The sequence below is a fragment of the Filicampus tigris genome, chromosome 15 (genome assembly GCF_054856515.1).
Source record: "Filicampus tigris isolate MCC_2025a chromosome 15, RoL_Ftig_1.0, whole genome shotgun sequence".
Lineage (NCBI taxonomy): Eukaryota > Metazoa > Chordata > Actinopteri > Syngnathiformes > Syngnathidae > Filicampus > Filicampus tigris.
In genome coordinates this window covers 3,917,688-3,941,655 of record NC_141231.1, presented here as the reverse complement: position 1 = coordinate 3,941,655, position 23,968 = coordinate 3,917,688, and the positions used below count along the sequence as shown (strand labels likewise).

The 23,968-nt window shown below is 41.2% G+C and overlaps 1 protein-coding gene across 3 annotated transcripts in view; it reads left to right on the top strand.

Moving 5' to 3' along the window:
* The window catches only part of whrna (whirlin a), a 153,319-nt gene that overhangs the window by 60,257 nt on the left and 69,094 nt on the right, over positions 1–23,968 (top strand). For all 3 annotated transcript variants that reach the window (XM_086053739.1, XM_086053738.1, XM_086053740.1), the window contains exons 2-3: positions 10,761–10,979; positions 13,861–13,986. In XM_086053739.1, coding sequence (XP_085909865.1) covers positions 10,761–10,979; positions 13,861–13,986 — 345 coding nt within the window. The remainder of the gene's footprint in view (positions 1–10,760; positions 10,980–13,860; positions 13,987–23,968) is intronic.

Here is a 23,968-nt window from a genome sequence, read left to right as displayed (position 1 = left end):
AGTTGTGATGTCATTTTCAGTCGACATAAGTGACAAAATGGCCGCCCCCTGAGATGGCAAAAAAGGGGTGGATTTTTCATATTCCACAAACGCAATATTAATCAAAATGCCGCGTTTCAACCAGTGTGCCTGCTGGGAACATATTCTTGAAAAAAATCTGTTTGGGTTGATTAAGATTTAAAATTTGAACAAAAGTAATACATTTGTCCACAAGGTCAGAAGCAACATTATGAAATCAACTTGGTCCATATTGTTCAATCAGACAAGAAAATGATAAACGTGTACGAGACATCGAGCCCTATTTCGGTAGCGTGGCACCCGTGCGCTTGGCGTAAAAACGGGCGTAACTTGATTTTCGTACCAGCGCAAGTCTAGGCTACCATGTTTGGGGCCGTGTTGCGCCTGTCTGGGTGATCCGGCACACGGACTTGCTTAGCCCGCGAGTCATCTGACAATTTGGTGAAAGTAGTCTGTGCTTGGTGTAGAAACGGGCGCATTGTCGTTTTCATACCGGGGCAATGGTCTAGTTCAGAGTGTTTGTGAATTTGGTGGACGAGCTACACCTCACTCTGCGTTTCTGCCTCGCCCCCAGAACATCTACAACTTTGGTAACAAAAAGTAGACAACATTTTAGACTGGCTAAAAGGAGGTTTATTTTGCAGTGCAAGTGGTCTAACGAGATTTTGGTGTATTTAATTGAGGCAGACAGATTCGGCGCTCTGCGGATGACTGATCCGTTACCGGATTTCATTCACAAATATGACACCGGCGTGGGACAATCCCTCTGAATCATTGTAGAAATCAATTGACCGGATTATAATCATCATCTTTAAAAATATTTTAATAGCATCCGGCTGGCAACCACCCACCCACACCGCAATTACCCCGGTCGACTTAAATCTATTAGGTGCACGTTGATCGGCTGATCAATCATAGATTCATGGGCATGTTGAAGGGGCATCGTGCTGGGATACTTTGAGAAAGCTCCATCAACATTTCCAACATGAAAATATTTTGTGTTATGTATGTTTTATGCCAGCTGGAGTTGTAACTTGTAATAAGGCGATTCAGCGGTTTTAGCTCAGTGGTCTGGTGCTCCGAAGTCCAAGTTGGATGTTTTGGGTTTTTTTCCGCAATGTCAGGGTTTGTGCACTAGGCCCGCCCTGAATTTGATGCCACAAAAATTGTCCGGGAAATGTCTATTTCCATCCCACAGTGACGCATAAAGGCACAAATGCCCCGTGAGGCCCAATTCTACCTGCACAGTCAAGCAAAATATCATAAGAAAGAAAACTCCACCCATGCGCAGAGTTAGACTGGGCTTTGTGCTAGACTTGCACCTGGCTCGAAAACAGGGCCCAACATGTTTTCATTCAGATCCAGATTTATTTTTGTTGGGGAAGAAACAAAATGTCACCACAGTACCAGAGTTGCTCATTGCATTTTGAAAGTTGCAACTTCCACTGTTGTTGTTTACTATGTAGGAAAACACTGTATAAAATATGTAAAAAGAAGCAAGTTACTTACTGTTTTGTCTTAAGAATTTGCACAATTATATTGAAATAGCCCGTAAAATGTTTACAGACTTTATCTGTGGATTGTATAATGTAAAAAATATATATTTTGTTTTTAGTAGATTTGTCACAAGCATATTCCTTCTTTGTATATACTTGTAATTAGGGGTGGGAATCTAGGGGTACCTCACGATTCGATTGGATTCCGATTTAGATGCCCACAATTCGATTTAATTCCGATTCAGAGGCCTATGATTCGATTCGATTGTGATTCCCGTGAATTGGCTTACATTTTATAGTCCATGTAAAACACTCGTACCTTTTTTAAAACAAAAAACTCAAGGAAGAGCAAAGATTTATATTTCACACTTTGACTTCGCTCCGCTCGTATGAGGTTTTGCTTGTTCCGCCATCTTGTCACATATTAGTTTAGCCTAGCACAGATGTCTACTTACAAATGCACGTAATCGCTTTTAGTTTTTTTAGTTAAACTTTAAATATCGATTATTAATACCTATGAATGATTCAGAATCTTTTCAATACTCGAAAAAACGATTAACGTTCCCACCCCTACTTGTAATGTTAATTTAAAAAAAAAAAGAAGATAAAACCACCCCCCATTTTACAATGCTCACCATCCAAATTCCCACACAACTACAGTCATGTCTCATGACATGGTTTTCTTTGATGTGAAGAAAGCTATTCATGACTCAATTAGAATTCACATATATTGTCTTGCTTGTGTGCTATGTGTGCGTCTGCGCAGGTGTTCCAGTACATTAATTCAATTTAATGAGAGAAACTGAGAGGAGTAGATAGATTGGGGAATTTGAGGATTAGAGGAGATGAGTATTGTGGATGTTTTTCTCTGGCTAATCCTGTGATTGATGATTTGACTCCATTAAATCTCTGTCTTGGCAGCCTTGTCATTTACTCATTAATCTTTCCAAGTGTTTACTTAATTTGGGTTCCAAACAGCTTCTTGTTAATATCCAACCAACGCACACGTGTATGCTCAAGCGTCTGGCAAACCACTGTACTCAAGAGTCGTAAAACTATTTTGGTCACACTAGTTGTGTTGTTCTATAGTGAATTTCTTTCCCAAGTGAAGAAAACATGTTTTTGTAGGTAGGTAGGTATGTTGCTAGGAATTCTGGTGCTCACTGTGCAAGCTTTGGTAAACTCATATGATACACTTTGCAAAAGTGTGTAAGGTTGCAGAGGAGTTGCAATCCCTCTGTTTTTTAACTGCTGTTTCCAGGCCACTCTCATTATTTGCAGTTGAATACTGGCCAGAGGAGTTGTGCCATAGTACATGTCTATCTGAATTTGCTGTACGCTTTAGCTCATCTCATTTTGTGCAGACAAAAAAATAGCTGAGACTGAATCAACGAGTTCACTTTCTGCAAGTATTGCACTCCAATTTGGCTCAATTTCTTTATGACAAGATTAGTCAACAATTATTGCCGCACAAATGTCAGAATTGTGTTAGTATGCCCATTCATTTACACTGAACTAAAATTCTGACTCAGATTAGAAAGCTCATGTATTGATTTGAGACGTGATCTCAGCTGTCACAGCCATATTATGTCAGATTGTACACATAGTGACAATCAATGGAGTTCTGCTCTGACAAAGCAAAATTAATTGAATATCAGTGATGTATTGGTGGGCACCAATAGACTAGAAATGCAGCAGATGCAGTGGTGGACCACAGCCAAGTCCTATTATATGCAATACAAAATATGTGCATTGTTTGTCACTTCCGGTACCTAGAGCCACGATTCCTCAAGCTTGAGGTTCCGGATCACTCGGAATGAGTAAGTAAAACCTATTTTCTAATCGATCTGTTGGTTGACAACTTGCAGGAAGTGACTTGCATGTATTATAAAACCTCAATGAGAATATGAATTTTAACAGACTCTGAAAAATGTTTGCACCCTGACCTTTAACTCATATTCCACAAACGCAATATTAATCACAATGCCGTGTTTTAACTTGTGGGCCTGCTGGGAACATATCCTTGAAAAAAATACGTTAGGGTTGACTTCCCCTTAAGAACATCACACTTGGCTGACTGTGATCGAATTTCAGATATTGAAACATAGTTACGGTGGAATATGAACTGCAGATATTGTGCAGAATTTTCAATGTGTGTTCGGAATTGAAAAAGTCAAATCTGTCATTCCAAGTGGAGTTTCCAGATGCCCCCTGAACCCAACATACTTCTTTTTTACACATGAATGTTATGAATCACAGTCTATGATGTGTGTGCAACTCCACACTTTCATTTCAGTTTCACAACATGCTCATCTGAATGCTTCTCTGTTACTCTTTATAAAGTGTTGTCGTCAATGTCAAAAATGTTCCATGTGATTTAGAATTGTTGTTGTTGCTGTTGTGAAAGTTCCTCACAAATCTCCCCTTCATGTTTGCTGAGTGAGTAGGCCTATGTGTGTTTCTGCAGGGCTTGATAGATCCAGTGTGACAGCAGTAAACTCACAAGAGAAAAGGCAATTTTCCTGCTTGAAACGTATTCGTCCCTCACATCTGATTTGTGCGTGTTTTTGTGCGTGTGTGCGCACGTGCGTCTTTTTGGCATGCTTGAATGCACTTGATTTGGCAAGCGCACTCTATGTCTTCATAACTACGTATTAAGCCTGTGCAATTAGTTGGCATAATAGACAAAGAATGGTTTCAACTATTGCTACTAATACATTTGACAGACACTCCAAGGAAGCTTCTAACTGATGGAGCGTTTTCGCCCTCTCCTACAATACGACGTGCTGTCATGTTTTTATTGACTCTTTCACCTAATTCTTTTAAAATTATAGAGATGAGCTTTGAGCTTTTGTACTGACAACAGAACAATAAAACCACGTTTGCTTTCATGCATAGGCCAGAAATAAGACTGACAGTTATAACACACTATTAATCTGGAATTTAATGCGGCCTCGCTATGTAACAGAGTACACATTTTATCCATCCATCCATCCATTATCTATACCGCTTATCCACACAAGGGTCGCGGGGAGTGCCGGAGCCTATCCCAGCTGTCATCGGGCAGTAGGCGGGGGACACCCCGAATTGGTTGCCAGCCAATCGCAGGGCACACAGAGACAAACAAACAACCGCACTCACAATCACACCTAGGGGCAATTTAGAGAGTCCAATCAACTTACCATGCATGTTTTTGGAATGTTGGAGGAAACCGGAGTACCCGGAGAAAACCCACGCAGGCACGGGGAGAACATGCAAACTCCACACAGGGAGGCTGGAGCCGGGATCTAACTCACGACCTCTGAGCTGTGAGGTGGACGTGCTAACCAGTCGACCACCGTGCCGCCCAGTACAAATTTTAATCAAAGTTAAATGTACTGTCATCTTAATTGTCTTTATGATAAGTATGTTCATAAAGAATTGTAGCTGTATGCTACTGATGGTCATATAAGAGCAGCTGCTTGCTGGTGTGATTATGCCGTGATTTATATATGATCCGATTAGTCGACTAACAAAGTAAACCTTAAAGCTCTAGTATGGACTGATGACATGGGAGTTGAACTTTTTGTGTGTCTCGTTACATCAGGCATAAATGTCAGATTTACAACATTTCAAAACAAGAACATCATACTAACAGTTGTAAGTCAAGTTATGGACTGGGGCTGCTGGCTACTTCTGGACCTGGACTGGTTGTTGTGATTGATGAAACCATGAACTGCGCTCTTTACCAGAAAATCCTGAGGGAGAATATCCGGCCTTCTTTTACAAACAGTATTTTGTGTTTACTTGTGTTTTTTATGACAAATATTTTTTTTGTTTTTTTTTATGATGGGAAGGGTTTAAATGCGACTAAGGTTATTATAGTTAACAAAAACTAACGAACTGATTAAACTAAAATTTTTAAAACATTTTTATTAACGGAATAAAATAAAAAAATAGAAATAAAAATATTTTAATGCTTTTGTGTGTGTGTGTGTTAGTGCTAGGTTTAAAAAAACTGATGAATCGAAGTGATTTTCCTTTTCATAGCTCAGTATCGATTCATGTCATCTTCCAAACCGCTCATCCTATACAGGGTCGCGGGGAGTTGCTGGAGCCTATCCCAGCCGTCAATGGGCGAAGGCAGACTACACCCCGAACTGGTCGCCAGCCAGTCGCAGGGCACACATCGACACTGTCACTGAGCGGGAATCGATCCCACGCTGCCCGCACACAACTCAGGCGTGTGTACCACTACACTATCAGTGGACCTGTATCGATTCATAAAAACATAAATTCATGTGACTTCTCGCGAGATCTCGTCAATAGCATAGTGTATCAAGACACTGCAACTACTGCAGAATTCAGCCGCTCGGGTGCTGACGAGAACCAGAGGGCGGGAGCACATTACGCCAGTTTTGAAATTGCTGCATTGGCTCCCTGTGTGTTTCAGGATCGATTTTAAAGTACTTTTATTAGTTTATAAATGTGTTAATGGTCTTGGGCCATCTTATTTATCTGATTTGCTTTTATCATACCAGCCCTCGCGGATCCTGAGGTCCTCTGGCGCCGGCCTTTTATTTATTCCAAGGGTGAGGACCAAAATGCATGGCGAGGCTGCATTCAGCCATTTTGGTCCTCACCTTTGGAATAGCCTGCCAGAGGATGTCAGGTCTGCAGAGACTGTTGATATTTTTAAGAAGAAGCTCAAGACACACCTTTTTAGTTTGGCTTTCAACAACTTTTAAATAATTTATCTTTTCTTTTGATTGAAGATAATTCTATGTTTTGCTTTGAATGTTTTAAAGCACTTTGAGTTGCATTTTTATGTATGAAAAGTGCTATATAAATAAAATGTGATTGATTGATTGATTGAAGACATGGCAGAAGCACTGAAATCAGCGCCAACAAGCTTGAAGGCAGATGAGGACAGCAATGAACTCATTAGTGAGACAGTCACAGGAATGTGAATGTCAGGAATTTATAGTGTATGTTTGCCACTTTATTTACACAGCCTGCCCTGTGGTTGGAATTGATTGAAATTATTTTTTTGTTTAATACAACATACATGATTCAAGTAACTGCATTGGGTTCAATTCCATCCACCCATCCATTATCGATACCGCTTATCCTCACAAAGGTCGCGGGCGTGCTGGAGTCTATCCCAGCTGTCTTCGGGCAGTAGGCGGGGGACACCCTGAATCGGTTGCCAACCAATCACAGGGCACACAGAGACAAACATCCGCACTCACAATCACACCTAGGGGCAATTTAGAGTGTCCAATCAACTTACCATGCATGTTTTGGGACTGCGGGAGGAAACCGGAGTACCCGGGGAAAACCCACACAGGCACAGGGAGAACATGCAAACATCCCCACGGGTTCAATACCTAATATAAATATTTATACTTATTTTTACTAACGCACCAAATTATAGCAAGATGTTTCTACTATTTGCAGAATTGCTTATTGTGTGAATGTCGTCCAGATGAAAGTAAAATTAGTAATGCGTGAAAACCCGCCTGAACCGAATCAAAAATCAATCAAAGGACATCGTGAAGCATAAATTGAATCGAATCGGGCGCTGGTCAATCGAGTCAAATTGATTTTGGAAATCTGAATCAATATCCAACCCTAGTGTTTGTGTGCTCTGTCCAAAGATGTTTAACACATTTAGATATGAATACCATTAAATGAAAGATGGTCTTCTGTTTTTCTCAGTCGTCTTTTAATCTGAATTTCAAATGTCATCAGTATACAGCGATAACAAAGGGATTGACCTTACGGTTCCCAATACTTTTGGAGGGGGCTGTACATACGTATATGTGCTTTTAATTTGACCCTTTCTGTACTCCTGAAAGATTACTTAATTTAAGTACCAAATCAAACCATAAAGGAAGATTGATGTGAGAATTTGGATTCAAGAATGGGGAATATTTGTTTCGTTCCTGCATTTATTTATTTATCAGTGTAAGAAGAAAATGTATCGAGTGAACACAGCACTCTGAAGGGCAGTATTTTAAAAGCTTGTATTGTGCTTCACAAAAAAAAAACACTAGGATTTTGCTCAAGCCAAGGACAGTAATTTTTTTTTCTGTATGACAACACTCTGCGCTTTAGATTTGTTTGCAGTAGGCACTGTGTGCAGGTTGAAACCGGAAGTGATGAAAAAACATAGTCCGCCTGTAATAGCCCTGCAAGGCAACAGTGTGATTTAGGTGAAACCTTCATGATTCCCAGTGCATGAAGCTTAAATGTGATTTCTCCACAGGTTCACCTCATTTGTCATGATTTTCAAGAACATGGTTCACATGGGCCCCCTTGCTTTTTGCCTTCAGAGTCATTGAAGCAACTAAATCATGGTGGTGTCCCGCGAGGACAAGCTCTAACTGTAATGGAAACACTCACTGAGGCACACTGCCCATCTAGCCAGATGCACTACTAAAATTGTTTTGTGATACATTGGGGAGCTACAAAATATGTTTGTTTTTTTTCAACTCACCCTGCTTCCCCTGACTTCTTTAGTTCGGGAGTAAGTGGAAGATAATCCCTCACCTTCTCACAATGTGGAAATTCATCAACTCAACCAGCCTCCGTAAATTTCATTATCATGAAAACCGGGGGCCCCAGCAAAAAATAAATAAATAAATAATAAAATTGGTCAACCACTCCTTTGCATGTACAGTTTCAAACCTCTTAAATGTTTATTTTCCCAGTTTCCAATGCATGCAGAAAAGCTTTATGTCTACTTTCATCACCTGTGAGTTTGATGAGCATTTTCTTTCTTTTCATTTGTCAAACGCGATTCCTTACCCACTCCTGCATTTTTGAAATCACAACAGTGACAGTGTCAAGTGTGCAGCTGTTAAAGTCAACAGCCTGAAATACTAGGGCCTCTGGGTATTTACTCAACTGCCCCGTTTGGCCTGATTTTATGAGCAGTCCAGGTACATGGGAATATATTGATCTGCCAGAGGGTTCCACACGCCGAAAGCCATTAGTAGGCAATGAGCCACAGCCAACAGCAATTTCTTCCAAAATTGTATTACTGTACATCTACTTTTCATGTTTGCGTATATGTATCTGTTTGTATCTAGCTGTCTGCATACATTTAGTTAGAATCTGCTGTAAAATCCGTATTTACAGTATCTCACAAAAGTGAGAACAACACTCCCATGTTTGGAGATATTTTATTATAGCTTTTCATAGGACAAAAATTTCATTAATTTATGAAATTTTGCTCCAATGTATAGCCAATGGGCGGCACGGTGGTCGACTGGTTAGCACGTCCGCCTCACAGTTCAGAAGTCGTGGGTTCGATCCCGGCTCCGGCCCCCCTGTTTGGAGTTTGCATGTTCTCCCCGTGCCTGCGTGGGTTTTCTCCGGGAACTCTGGTTTTCTCCCACATTCCAAAAAAATGCATGGTAAGTTGATTGGACTCTCTAAATTGCCCACAGGTGTGATTATGAGTGCGGTTGTTTGTTTGTCTCTGTGTATCCTGTGATTGGCTGGCAACCGATTCAGGGTGTCCCCCGCCTACTGCCCGAAGACAGCTGGGATGGGCTCCATCACGCCCGCGACCCTTGTGAGGTTAAGCGGTGTAAATAATGGATGGATGGATATATAGCCAATGTAAAATAAAGTAGACAACACAACTTAGTGTCAAATTACTATCCCTTCAAAATAACTCAAACCATTTTTGTCTATGGCAGACATGTCTTTAACCACCGCTTTCCTGCCTGTTTTCCATCTGTCCCTGCTGCAACACACCTGATTCAAATGATCAGCTCATCAGCAAACTCTCATCAGCGGGGGTGGATGGAAAACATTCCGGTCACTGACCCTTGAGGACCGGGTTTAGACAATGGTCACCCCTGGTCTATTTTTGTGCCGAGCGCAAGTGTACATGGTGAGCTGTCAAACTCACTCAGTTACAAACATGTTTTGGGGGGTGCGAACATGTCACCATTTCTGTGACCAACCATTTCCGAATTAATGACTCTGTGGCACTGTCCACGATAGGGTAGCAGTTGCCTTCAATCGCTGGTTGCATTGGTTGAATGGAATGACGACAGATCAAGGTAGGAAGAAGAAATGAGGGTTTACCTCTTCAAATAGATTCCAAACCCGGACCCCCGATGCCTGCCCATGACATTGGGTCAGTTTCTGTCATTGAAATGCACTGTTGCAGTCTCAGAATGGGGTGATTGATTATTTCCAGCAGCCTCTCAAAATGTTCCCACTCTCTTATTCTCGGCAGTTTCCTCTTCTTTTTGCGTCTTTCTTCAGTTATGATCATTTTCATGGCCGGATATGCAGCTGTATAGCCTCTATGCTTTTTGGACACAGAATTAGCCAATTCAGGTTTTAAGAACGACATTTTTAAAAAAAATATTGAGATCAATGCGTGCCATTTTGTATGTATAAACAAAATGTATACTTGCCAATGTATGTACTGTACATATACTTATTCACTATAAGCGTTTACATTACATATGTAAACATTTACATGTCATATTCTTGACCTTTTTGATTGCATTCCATGTCATCCATTGTTGATATTGATAATACATTTGTGCCGTTACAGTCAAGCAAATATGTTCATTTAATTGATAATTGGATGCCGGTCAGTGAGGTGCTTGGCCAGATTGGACGTGTTCCCAGTTTGAGCCGCGGTGGTTTTAAAACAAGCCTTACAGACGGGCTTTGTCATGTTGGTCGGCCATGAAAGCAAAAAAGTTCCATATAAGACACTTCATACTTTTCAATGAGGAGCGGAGGGGCAGCTAGCGCTTCAATGCTTGAGGCCATCTTCCTCACATGCAGGAGGCGTACCACGTAGACGGGCTCCTTTCGCGTATGTATACTTGCGTTAAGAGAGAGTTGGTGAGCTCCGTGTGCTTTTTTTTTTTTTTTTTTTTAATAAATACTGGTGTTGAAAAAAAAAGGTATTGAGCTGTTTTTTTATGCAGAAAAATCATAGGATGGCACTGGTACCAGTATCCCAGTATCCCGTGCAACACTATGTGTTGAGATATTTTGAGCGGACTGTAAATTTACAGTTCTACAATCTGTACACAGACTCTTTTACACTGTCACAAAATGTCATTTCGTCAGTGTTGTTCAATGAATAGATATAACAAAATATTTGCAAAAATATGAGGAATGCACTCTTTTTTATGAGCTACTGTAACCTTACTTCTATGATTTGTGTGCATTTGTTGCCCTTTGTCATATTTTCAGCATTCTCCCTTTTCCTTTCCTCAGGTGCTGAAGGGCAATAAAAAGCTTAGTCTCTCCGTGCGATCGGTGGGGAGGATTCCAGGCGGCTATGTCACCAACCATGTATATACATGGGTTGACCCCCTGGGCCATAGTGTGTCGCCTCCCCCGGACCTCCCTGAACATCACAGTGCCGCCCTCAGAAGAAGTGACAGCCAGCGACGCAGCAACATGCAACTCCTGCAGGAGGGAGATGAGAAGAAGGTGAGGCTTGTGAGAAACTAACACTGAGAATTACAAACACTGTATGCCCACTTGAATTAATGGTGAGAATAAGAGTCCCCGCTTTCATTATGGACTTTTTAACTGTTTCTGCTTGACGTGATGCTTCTTACGAAAATTTCACGCTGTTGTGCGTTTTTAATGTTTCATCTGCAAGTTATCGTTGTTATACTTCTTGAACCATCAACCTTCTTCAAAAGCTCTATGAGCCGGAAAACTAGAATATTAATGCATGTAAAAAGGCAAGAGGAATTTCTGTCATCGAAAGTACCTCATCTATCTCACTCCAAAACCCTGTCCACTTCCCCTGAAGGGACTAAGGAAGATGTTGCTTCTGTAATGGGCATTAATCTTTAAATGGACCGAAGACTGCCAAAAGTAACTGGCTATTTCTTTCACATTGAACATTTTGTCACTTGGACACTCGGAAGTCCTTTTTGCCTGTGCATTTTGGTCCTTACAGGTGGATCATGTGACTCCTTTCATACTGGAACTCCAACACTGACAATAGTTATCTCACAAAACCAACTTTCAATGATACTTTTACAATTGCAATTATAAAAATAACCACCAAAGCATTATCATCAGGTACAGTAATTACATTTGAAGTCCCGCCGAACTTAACCTGTAATCATCACGTAACCCTCAAGCAAGGGATAGTGAGACATGCTTAAAACGTTTCTTACTCCAGATCTTTTAAATGTTCATCATCTGAGAGTCACATGTATAAATCTGACAAAAAGCAGATGATGTCCTCCATTTTCTAACTTGGCAAAGCAATTTGGCTTTCTTCCAACATGACAGTAATACAGAATTTTAGTGACTGAATCACAGCACTACCAACCAATGCAAAATTGCATCACTGTGGGTTTATAAAAATGATGTTTATGGAAATATGCATTCACATACCCCAGCCACATTACAGCGTACATTTGTGATTGGTTTTCCTTGATAACAATCACAAATTAATATTAGGCATGGCTAAGCCATCACCGAACTTGTCCATGTGTAAAATTAAATTTGGCTTCCATGGATCATAAAAGAACTGTTCTAAGCTATTTTACATTAGCTCATAATAATTTCTGCACTCCAAATTAAGGATGGGCAAGATAGAGTGAAAAAAAATAGGTTGATATTACCAGTACTGATACAGTATGTAGATAATAATAAAATAACATTTTGTAATATGGAAAGTGATCAAAAGTGAGTTGTGTTTTATCTGACTGACAGTATCTGAATCAAGTTACCTACGGCTGGACGATATGGCTATAAAATCAGATTTGTCCATTTCCCCCATGGAAAAATCAAATGGCAGTAATATTCCCAAAATTATCAGCTTTTTATTTCTCTCCCATTTAGAGATTTGCTATATTTGTCCCGATAACACAAATTCTTTGGAAAAGCTTTTTCCAGGTTGTTTTAATTTAAAACTATTCTAACAAGAAAGTTGAACTAGTACAGCTGCAGATGTTGTGTCACTCACTAAATGTGCACTGGGAGTTAAAAATATAACAATTCTGGGTAGTGGCTTCTCTTTCCTTCTCTTTTCCTCCTTCTACATGTCAGGTGCTTTTTCTATAACCTTTCAGGATTGCTACAGTGGCTTGCGAAAATAGATTGCTCCCTTGAACCTTTTGACCTTTTGCCACATTTTTGAATATGTACCTGTATGTAGGGCTCAAAACACCACCACAATGGATTTCAAATGAAACAAACAAGATGTGCTTTAAATGCAGACTTTCACCTTTAATATGAGGGGATTTACGGTACACGGACAACAGGTCACTGGTGTAGGAATTATAACAGTTATTCGGTTGAATTTCCTCCCAGTTTTTTACAACAGGGGCAGGCTCGCTGCATGCTAGCATCAAATATCCTCATCTTAAACGGAGTTTCCATTAACACAGCCTTTTCCAGCCAGTTGTAATTCCAAAGTCCATTTTATGTACCACAGGTCTTGCGTTAGATATATTAAGACGGTCAGTAGCAATGGCTTACGATGCTGACGCCAGCGTCATTATGATTCCAAACAGAGCAGATAAAAAAAATATGATTGGCTGTCACGTCGCTGGAAGGATATGACGCGCCGCCGTAACCATGCACGGCGCCATCTTGGGTTAGTGCTTATTAGGGAAAGAAAAAAAAAGTTGTTGCTGTACCAAATCCGTACCAAACCTTCATACCAAGATGCGTACCGAACCGTGACGTATGTGAACCGTATATATTAGTATACAAGAAAGTTTGGATCTTCCCTGACACAATGACTATTTAGCCTTAGCGAAACGGTTAGCCGCCAAGTATGACGCTCTCAAGGCACTTACATTTGTTGACAAATCAGTTTTGAAGTCTGCATTGACTGCACATATTGTTGTGCAGAGCGGGCTTTGCCATAAATCCATATTTCAAGTTGGTCTTCTGGTATTGTCTGTGAAATGTACCCTTCTTTTTCTTCTTGGGCAACCGCTCTTGTTATGAATTCTCACTGGGCCTTTTCCCCATTGCAAAGAAACTTTCAAAATACATCTGTTTATTTTACTCATTTGCTAGCTTATGCAATTAATATTAGCGTTACGTGAAGGTGACAACTAGACATGCGTTAAGAGTCAGTCATAGATGGATGGAACAGAGAGAATCCGGTCACTTTTCAAAATAAAATATTTTTCAACCTCGGATCCGTACTGTACGTTTTTTTTTTTCTTTCATCCGTGCGGCCCTGCGCCCCGGTACCGGTCTGCAGCCCGGTGGTTGGGGAACCCTGTGATTTTGTTTTTATTTAAATGTGATATGTTTTTCTCCTTCACTATTTTACAACTGACTTGAGCTATAAACTGTACTTGAGTAACAATTCCACTGTCATTGATAGGTCAACTTGGTTTTGGATGATGGTCGATCCCTGGGCCTTATGATCCGAGGGGGAGCAGAATACGCGTTGGGTATTTACATCACCGGAGTGGATCATGGCTCAGCAGCGGAGTGTGGAGGGCTCAAGGTATCATGAATCTGTCTTTCTTACAATTACTCACTTTCATCTGACAAAGCATTGAAGACCTTCTAGATAAGATTCTAGTTATTGCCATTCCTTTAGATTTAAAGTTAAATCAGTGTTATATGTCATTATAAGTAATAAATATTACAAAATTATAATACGGTAAATATTTTTACACTACACACAACCGTGTGTATGCGTGGCTCGAGTGCAACAATGTAACGTTTTACAGTTTCTTAAAGAGAAACACTAGATTACTAAGCATTTGTGGCCTCAGAAAGGACTTCTCACAATTTACATTGTTGCTCGATGCACAAAATTGTTGTAGTTGTCACGTGATGGCATAACATTGTTGTGCTGGCGTGCTTCGTCATTATTATTGCCAAGTGAGCTCGACTCGCCTGCACAACACTTAACTCAGGTCTAGTGGCTATTTTTTTTAAATCCAAAACACCTCCAAATAAAGCTAGATGACTTAGTTTTTTTCCACTTAAGACGTTGAATGTGTTCTGCACTCTCTTTAACTTCTGTCTTCCCCTGCAAGGCATACAAAACCTGTTGTTCCCGCCCTTGGATGCTTGTCATCAGCTAGCATATGAGGCTGATTGGCTGGATTTAGCGTTTCATTCCAGGACAAGCATAAAACATACTTGTACTTTACATGCAGTTTCATTCATTGATTCATTTTCTTCCACTTATCTGAGGTCGGGTCCCGGGGACAGCAGCCTAAGCAGGGAAGCCCAGACTTCCCTGTCCTCAACCACATTGTCCATCCCGAGACGTTCCCAAGCCGGCTGGGAGACATAGTCTCTCCACTGTTTCCTGGTTCATCCTCTGGGGCTTCTCCTAGCGTGACATGCCCGGAACACCTCACCAGGGAGGTGTTCAGGTGGCATCCTGACAAGATGCCCGAGCCACCTCATCTGCCTCCTCTAAATGCGGGGGAGCAGCGGCTCGACTCTGAGCCCCTCCCGGATGAGCGAGCTTCTAACATTATCTCTAAGGGAGCCACCCGGCTGCTTGTATCTGGGATATTATTGTTTCGGTCATGACCCACAGCTCGTGATCATAGGTAAAGTTAGGAATGTAAACCAACCGGTAAATCAAGGGCTTCGCTCAGTTCCCTCTTCACCATGACGGACCGATACAGAGTCCGAATCACTGCAGTTTGCTCATCACTGCTGTTTATCTCCCACTCCATCCTCCCCTCACTCGTTAACAAGACCCCGAGATACTCCTCCACTTGGGCCAGCATCTAATCCCCGACCTGAAGAGGGCAATCCAACCTTTTCCGACTGAGAACCAGATTTTGAGGTGATGATTTTCATCCCAACCGCTTCACACTCGGTTGCAAACCACTCTAGTAAGAGTTGAAGATCACGGCTTGAAGAAGACAAGACTACCACATCATCTGCAAAAAGCAGAGATGCAATATTACGACCACCAAACCGGACACCCTCAACGCCTCGGCTGAGGCCTGAAATTCTGTCCATAAAAGTTTTGAACAGAGTCAGTGACAAAGGAAAGACTTGGCAGAGTCCAACCTTCATTGGAAATGAATCCGACTTACTGCCGGCAATGCGGACCAAACTCTGACACCAGTTGTACAGGGATCGAACTGCCCTTACTATGGCGTCACCTTACGGCCACAGTTATAGTCGGCACTGACTCAATGTCCACCACCTCCCCGGGATGTGAACAAAGTTCTACCGGAGGTGGGAGTTGAAAATCATTCTGACAGGGGATTCTGCCAGAACTTCACAGAAAACCCTCACAATACGTTTGGGTCTGCCAGGCCGGACCGGCATCTTCCTCTACCATCGGAGCAAGCACACCACCAGCTCCGCCCCTCTCTTCAGCCGAGTGTCCAAAACATGTGGCCGCAAATCTGATGACACAAGTCGGTCATCAAACTGCAGCCTAGGATGTGCTGGTGCCAAGTGCACATATGGAAACACATGCTGTTCGTTTTGGACAATCTGTGACGAGCACACAAGTCCAGTAACAGAACACCACTCAGATTCTGATCAAGGGCGCCGTTCCTCCCAATGACGTCACTCCAGGTTTCACTCTCATTGCCCACGTGAGCATTGAAGTCACCCAGCAGAACAATGGAGTGCCCAGAAGGAGTACTCTCCAGCACTCCGACCAAGGACTCCAAAACGGGTGGGTGCTCCGAACTGCTGTTTGGTGCGTAAGCACAAACAAAAGACAGGACTCGTTCCCCCATCCAAAGGCGGAGGGAGGCTACCCTCTCATCCACCAGAGTAAACCCCAATGTACAGGAGCTAAGATGGGGGTCAATAATGCCCACACCTGCTCTGCGTCTCCCAACATGGGCAACTCCACAGTGGAAATTAGTCCAACCCCTCTTGAGAGGACTGGTACCAGAACCCAAGCTGTGTGTGGCGGCGATTCCGGCTATATCTAATCGGAACTTCCCTACCTCGCACACGAGCTCAGGCTCTTTCCCTCACAGAGAGGTGACATTCCATGTCCCCAGAGCCATCTTCTGTAGCTGGGGATCAGACGGCCAAGGTCCGGGTGCAGATTTTGGTGGTAGTAGCAAATATTCAACCGAGAGCTTTGAAGGCCGAATTGGAGAAGGGTTCCATGTGAACAGCAGTTGGCTTTGGCCGGCACCCAACTCTCTACGCACCCGACCCTTTGGCCCCTCCTAGAGGTGGTGAGCCCATGGGAAGGGGGGCCCACGTTGTCCTTTCCGGCAGAAGCTGGCCGGGCCCCTTGGGTGCAGGCCTGGCCACCAGATGGTCGCCTTTGAGCCCCACCTAAAGGCCTGGCTCCAAAAAAGAGAACCCGGTAACCAGCGTCAAGGCAAGGGAAAACTAGATCCATTATTTTCATTTATCATAAGGGGTCTCTGACCCGCTCTTCGTCTGGTCCCTCACCTTGGACTTGTTTTTTTTTTTTTTTTCATTTTTAAGATATTAACATCTTCAATGTTCAAAGATCAATAACGATAAATGGTTCAGCCCTACAGCAAATGCAACCAGCAGGTGCAGTTGAAGTGGTCAACAAAGCATTGCCATCACACATGCACACACGTTTTGAATTATGCAGCTGTGATAGGTAGTTGCAGTTTAGATTCTCATCAATTGAAGAAAATGCCATCGCTCCTTTATATTCTTAATGTCTGACTGATACAAAACTCAAGAGTAGCATTTTGACACCAAATAGCTATTATGATCAAATAAAATAAAATAAATGTTTGTTAGTTTTACTGTAGACTAAAAATATTTGTGTTTTACATCAAAAGAGCGATATGAGACCACAGGTCAACATTTGAGTCTTTATTTCATGATTTACAGTTGCAAGAAAAAGTGGTGGGAAATGGACATCATACTGGTCAGGTGATTAGTAGGACGTAGAAGGGAAATAAATTGCAAGTGCACTTGTTCTGTTTGGTGCCTCCAAAGACAAATTCCTCAAAATTCATTTGGCATGAAACATTCATGATGGTGACCTTCTGTTGAATGCTATATAGGCAATCTATTCCTGCACAAGCTTGCCTAAAAGTAATTTTCATTCTTTAGCATTTAAAAAAAAACTTCTGAAGAACAATACAAATACATTTGCACATTTGTATTAGCTGTTTTTTTTTTAATCCAGCTACAGGAGTCAAGTGTCAAACTATACTGAAACTCACTGTTTCACGAAGCCCACAAGCACACTTGAGCTGGCAACCTCGCCAGAAAAATGTTTTAGGAAATGTTAACATACTAATACTATCATTGCATACAGTTCACAGCTTCTCACGGAGACAAATACAGAACTGTTTCTGGATTAATGGTGGATGTAATGTATTAAAACATATATGGGTCCATGAACAGGGGTACTGTTAAGACATTACTCCTTAGCCTGGCAGCTGTATTGTGGATATTTTCTGATTACTCACGTTTCTTACTACAAGTATGTGAGGTTCACTGAAAACTCTTTTATTCTGTTGGCTGGAGTTATGAATGTGAGCGTGGATGGCTTTCTTTCTGTGTCATTCTGCTGATTGATTGGATAAGGCGAGGATGTGCTCCATCACCTTCCCTGTGATGTCGAACAGGATCAGCAGAAAAGACAAAGGATGGATGGATGGATGGATGGATGGATAAAAGATTTGGGAGTGCTTTATTTACTACATGTACATTCTCTTTGAAAAATAGATTAGATTAGATTAGATTAGATGTGCCCTATTGTAAGCATTTGCCCGGTTCAGTTTAATTTTATTAAAGTGGTCAGAGAAAAAGGTCATACTGTACTTGCAACGATGCCCACACAGTAACTCGCATGCATGCAAACCAAGAAAAAGTGGATCTCACAGTTCTTCTGACTGCTTTTTCATGTGACTTAATTCTTATCATCTGTTTCATTTTGAAGTGGAATGGTTTAGCGAGAAGACTGTTGATAATCACGTTTAACATCTGATATGCAGACAATCTTTTCCCTTCAATGCCTCTTCGCAAGCTTTTTCTCCCAAAGATGTGGATGGTTGCTATGGATATACCAGAGTAGCAAATGTGAGTGCTAATCACACTGGTGGGATAGATGAACCATTTGATCGAACAAACACATGACACCGAAATTATGATGAATTTAAAATCTTACCGTCTATATTTTCACATCTGCTTGGACCATTTTACCAAAGCGTATCTACTTCTAATGACTCTGTAACATGTGCTGTATGTTTGAATATCGTCACTGTCCTGCGAAAAACACATATGTCCAATTTGGGATTTTTTTTGTTTTAATTTTCATGTTAATGCGATGTCTTTAATGCGGAAACACCATTCATGTAAAAATAAGAAAAATGAAAAAAATGGACATACGTGTTTTTCACAGGACAGCGGACTATATGTTCTGTATTGTTTATTTGGAATAACAACCAGCAACAAATTCCTTGTGTGTGTGCGGAAGGAAGAGTCTGATTTTGATCCTCCCCATGCAGTGTTGGTATGAGGCATTATTGGACTTCTAATCCTATCTAGGAGACTGGAGCATCAACAGAAAATTAGGTTTTGAGGCAGAAGATCTGAGGCTGTATTAATGCGGAATTAAATCATCTTGAATTTGGGTAATTTTGAGTTTTTCCCAGTTGTTTTGGTGCATTTCTCAGACCAGAATTGAATTTCTCAAAATTACTTGGTAAGCTCGACCTCATTGTGTCACTTGTGCACATCAAAAAAGCAGTTTCTCTTTTCTTTGAAAAAGTCACAAAGGCTGTAGCACATCCATGCAAATGATTATTTCCAATTCTCTGCTGTTTCCGACATTATCAGTTACTTACTAGTAATAGTTGGAATCAGAGCTGGGCATTGTCTATGTGACGGACCGGTCCATCTATCGGCCTAAGACAGATGCCAGTTTTGCTGACGGTTGACAAATGACGGGTTTTCAAATTTAAAAATAGATGGACTAAGCATAGTCGGAAGCCTCTGTATTTAATCCGTCTTTTGTCTGTAGTCCGTCTTTAGTCTATTTTTCGCAGCAAGGCTTCGATTGCCCCGGCGAGGAACAATAGTGAGTTGTTGTTGCTTGGAGGACAGATTTGAGTGAAGGACCAGGCTGTGAACAGGCTCCACGTCGCAGAGAGTCACTGTGAGTCATTCTTTCAGTTAAAATATCGGTTTGCAGTCAGAATCGCTGACGGAAGCCCGTTTAAAATCAGAGGTGGATCGGCCCCCCGAATAAAAGGCGAATGACGGACAACAGACGGACAACGCTGCAGACGAATGACAAATAACGGACACTCAATTTCTAGTAAAATGCCCAGCTCTTGTAATGTAAACAGAAAAAAACTGGAGAAATCTTTAACAGTCAATCATTCTACCACTCCTTTCACATGTGGCTTCATTGCTATCACTGGTTTCAATTTGAATATAAATGCTTTACTTAAAGATGACCTTTAGCCAGAAGAATGCTGGTATTGCGCTGCACTAAAGGGCTGCATATTGTTCTTTTTAAAACATTGTACAATAAAAAAAAAGAACAATGATTATTTTGAGGAATCAGTATGTATTTAAAATGTCATGCTGTAGGTATTCATATTCAATCTCACCCCTTTTGGAGCCATCTGACTTTCTGCCTCAAACAAGAGCTAGAGCAGTCCATTGGACTTCTGCTTTGATTCCTACTTGGATTACATGAAAATACCCAGACTTCACCAACATGAAGAAATTATAATAAATCAGCATTTGACACAACCTGTTCTCCATGAAAAGCAATACTTTGAGCTGTTGGAAAGGAAAATTAGCCCGTCTACAAGAAAAGGCTTTAGGCATGCCCTGTTACATGTTAACGCCACTCCCGACACTGAAAATCCTCTGATGCACCACTTGTAGCAGAGATTGAGAGACAATTCTCAGCTATGTTACTCAGCTGTGGGAAGTTGTATTCCCTGATGCTATGACCACTGAAGTAGATCAACATGTTGCTAAATCAATGCTTTTGCACAATATAAATTGGCAGCATGTTTCCGACAATGTGCAGCGCGTTTGACTCAGCTACATTCCACCGGGCTACTTTTATGTTATACGCAAAACAAAAGGAGTGAAAAGGATTCCTTTCTTTGTCGAAGTTTCCGGACTCGCATGTGCTTACGAGTCACGCACAGAGCAACTTTTAAAAACACGTATAATACGCTAGGGCAAAGACATGCAATAATTTTCTTATGGAATTGTATCCTTTAACTGAATTTGACCAATCAGATGCAGATTTAAATGTGCATCACCCCCCAATACTTGGACATTATCTAGTGGAATTACAATGAATTAGCTAAGAACATATTGAGCTTCCTTATTTTTCTGCATGAAAAAAACCACTTCTTTCATTAGGTAAAAAATATTATTATTTTTTAATTAAGTACATGCTAAATATTGCAATAATATCGATATCGCTATAGTCAACATCTATATGGATGGTCTTGCTTATTGCATGTTTTCCCAATATCGCGCAGCCCTAGAACAAGCGCATATGAATGAACAGCTATTCAGATTCAAATAGAAATGTGTGAAAAATTCAAAGTCTTCAAATAACTGAGCACGTTTATCTTTGGATTGTGCGAAAAAAGCCTGAGAAAACCCATACAAGCACAGGCAGAGCGTGCAAAATCCACACAGGAAGGCTGCAGCCAAGAGTAGAACCTCTCCACTATGCTGTCAACCCCCTGCCCCCATTATTTTTCTCCCTTAATATGAAATATAGAATTCACATTTTCTGAATTTGATTCCATCCATAATTTTGATTTTTCCTTTTCTCAAACCCCAAGCCTAAACATTGAATACACATGAGGGATGGCTAACTAAATGAAGAAAGCTGTGAGCATGTTAATGGCTCCAGGCCAAGGATTTCTCATTTGCGCAGGGGTGATTTTCCATCCTGTCTGATGATAAAGCAATCCTGCTGAGACAGCACATAACACAGTGTGACAAAAAAGAGGCTTAGCAAACAACAAGGTCATTTACTGACAATTCAGTCATCTGGAATTTGGCAATAACCCACAATGACTCTCTGATATGGATTACAGCATTTCAATGGGTGACAGAGTAATCACAAGATTGAAATTAAATTGTTAACAAATTTTGGAATAGGACAACTGTATTTTCAAGTATATTCGTTAACTTAAAATACAATCGTCCTATTTCTAATTGCAACATTTTATTTAACAAGAAATAAAGACTTGACAAAGTTAGGTATATTAAAAGAAGAGATTCACAGAGCTGGGCATTTCACTACAAATTGAGCATCCATTATTCGTCATCCGTTTGCGGCGTGGGTACCCTTCCGTCATCTGTCATTTGCTTAATTTTTTTTCCAGTGGTAAAAAAAAACGATCTACTATAGGCCGTTCCGCCTCTTAATTTTAAACGGGTGTCTGTTGGCGATTCCGACTAAACTTCGCGAAAAGTAGACTAATGATGGACTACCGCCAAATGGCGGACTAAATAAAGGGGCTTCCGTCTATGCTTAGTCCAACTGATTTTAAAATGTTCGCGTCATGGGTGTCCGTCAGTGACGAATAGACGGTCCGGTACGTCACATAGGCGGAGAGCCTAGCTCTGGAAATTTAAGGCAAATTTTTGACTTTCCACTTTAGGAAAGTGAAATTAAAGTGACCATTGCATTACTTACTGTAACAATTTACAAACCGATTGTACAAAAAAAAACTCATATTGGAGGCTGGCTGATCCATCCATCCATCCATCCATTTTCTGTCCCACTTTTTGTCACTAGACCACACAACCCACCTGTCCTATCATATAGTGGCTATAACTGCATCGGATCATACTGAGGACTGTTTTAAATATACAGGTGTTGTGTTACCTCATTTAGCTACATCAAAGAGTCTAAATATGAAATGACTGCAAGCGTAGCCTGTTTATTTCCATCATTTGTAGCGGTAGGAACGTGAAGCAATGTGAATACAATAACCACGGTGTACCTGAATAATATAACCCGAGAAAGCAGTTTCCTGTTTCTGTCTTCAATAAATATGAGATTCAAATTGGGGACCACACATAGACAGCAGTAAAGTGTGATTGCTACCCAGAGGTCCATTGATCAAAGTCAGACACCTCGCCTTTCTCATACACACAAGCCACCAGGGACCTTTTAGGGACTAAATAACAACTGCTGCCTGCTGCTGGTGGGCGGCAACTCTGTTGTCTTTTTCTTTTTTTGTAATCTCTACTCACTCGCTGTTGAGGGATGGTCTTTGTAAACCTTAAAGAAAAGTGGGCGTTGCACCCAGCATTTAATTGAGACCATAGCCATCAGTGTGAAGCAGACTATTTGGGAATATATGGTAAACACACAGGTTTTTTTTTGTTTTTTTTTCATAGTTAGTTTTCCAAATCATCAAAGAAATCCTGTTTTTGTTTATTTTCTTAAACAGCCAACAGAATTCAAAGTGAATGACATTTTTTTTTGATAAGCACCGATTATATTTGCCTTCATAATATTCAAGATTTTCTTTAACAAAGCCAGCATTATTGCAACGCCCCCAACCCCCACCAACACACCAAATTATTCCAAATGCATTATTCTGAATTGTTATGCACAAGAGTTGAGGGGAATAAAATAAGTTGTGAAGAACTCTGAAAAATGCATGTTGTTTTATCCATTCCACAGAAATCGTTCAATGGGAAGTCAACCGAAAAATCTTATTTGCAAAGATATGTTCTATGTGCCCCCAATATTCTAAACATGGCATTCTGATTAATGTTTAATTTGTGGAATATGAGTTAAGCAGCAAAATCCACACATTTTAGCCATGCCGGGGGCGGCCAGTTTTTCACTTCTCTCTACTGAAAATGACATCACAGTTGCTCAAAGCTCAGGTAACGACCAATCGCGGCTCACCTGTTTTCTGAGCTGAGCCTATCCATCCATCCATCCATCCATCCCATCTAGGGGTGTAACGGTACACGTGAGTGTATTAATACGTTTCGGTATGGCATGTTCGGTTCGGTCCACTTATTAGCGCGAATTTACGCACGGGCGCTATTGACTGTTGCCTGCGGGAGAGGAGGGCGGCGGCACTAAAGAGGAGCCAGGACGCCAGAAGCCGTGATAAATCATAAATGCACAGATAAATGGCATTATAATGGCATACGCAAACAAGCCAGAGCTCGAAGGTCCCCCCCGTACACTGCGGTCTCCTGTTTGGGAACATTCTATTCCATCCATCCATCCATCCATCCAGCGAGAATACAGTGGTCCTGTGATTGACTGGTGACAAGTTCTGGGTGTAGGCCGTCTTTTGACCAAAGTCCGTAGGGATAAGCTCCAGCTACACCGTGACCCTGAATGGGGCAAACACTGTGCAGGGAATGGGTAAAAGGTTTTCACATTTCTTCAAGCCGATTGGTGTACAGTATGTCAAAATCCTTTCTGGGCCAGATTGAAAGGGAACAAAAAATATGTTCAAATATTGAGCAGTGTTTGGTGTTTCTGTTTCACAATAACTTTGCAAAAA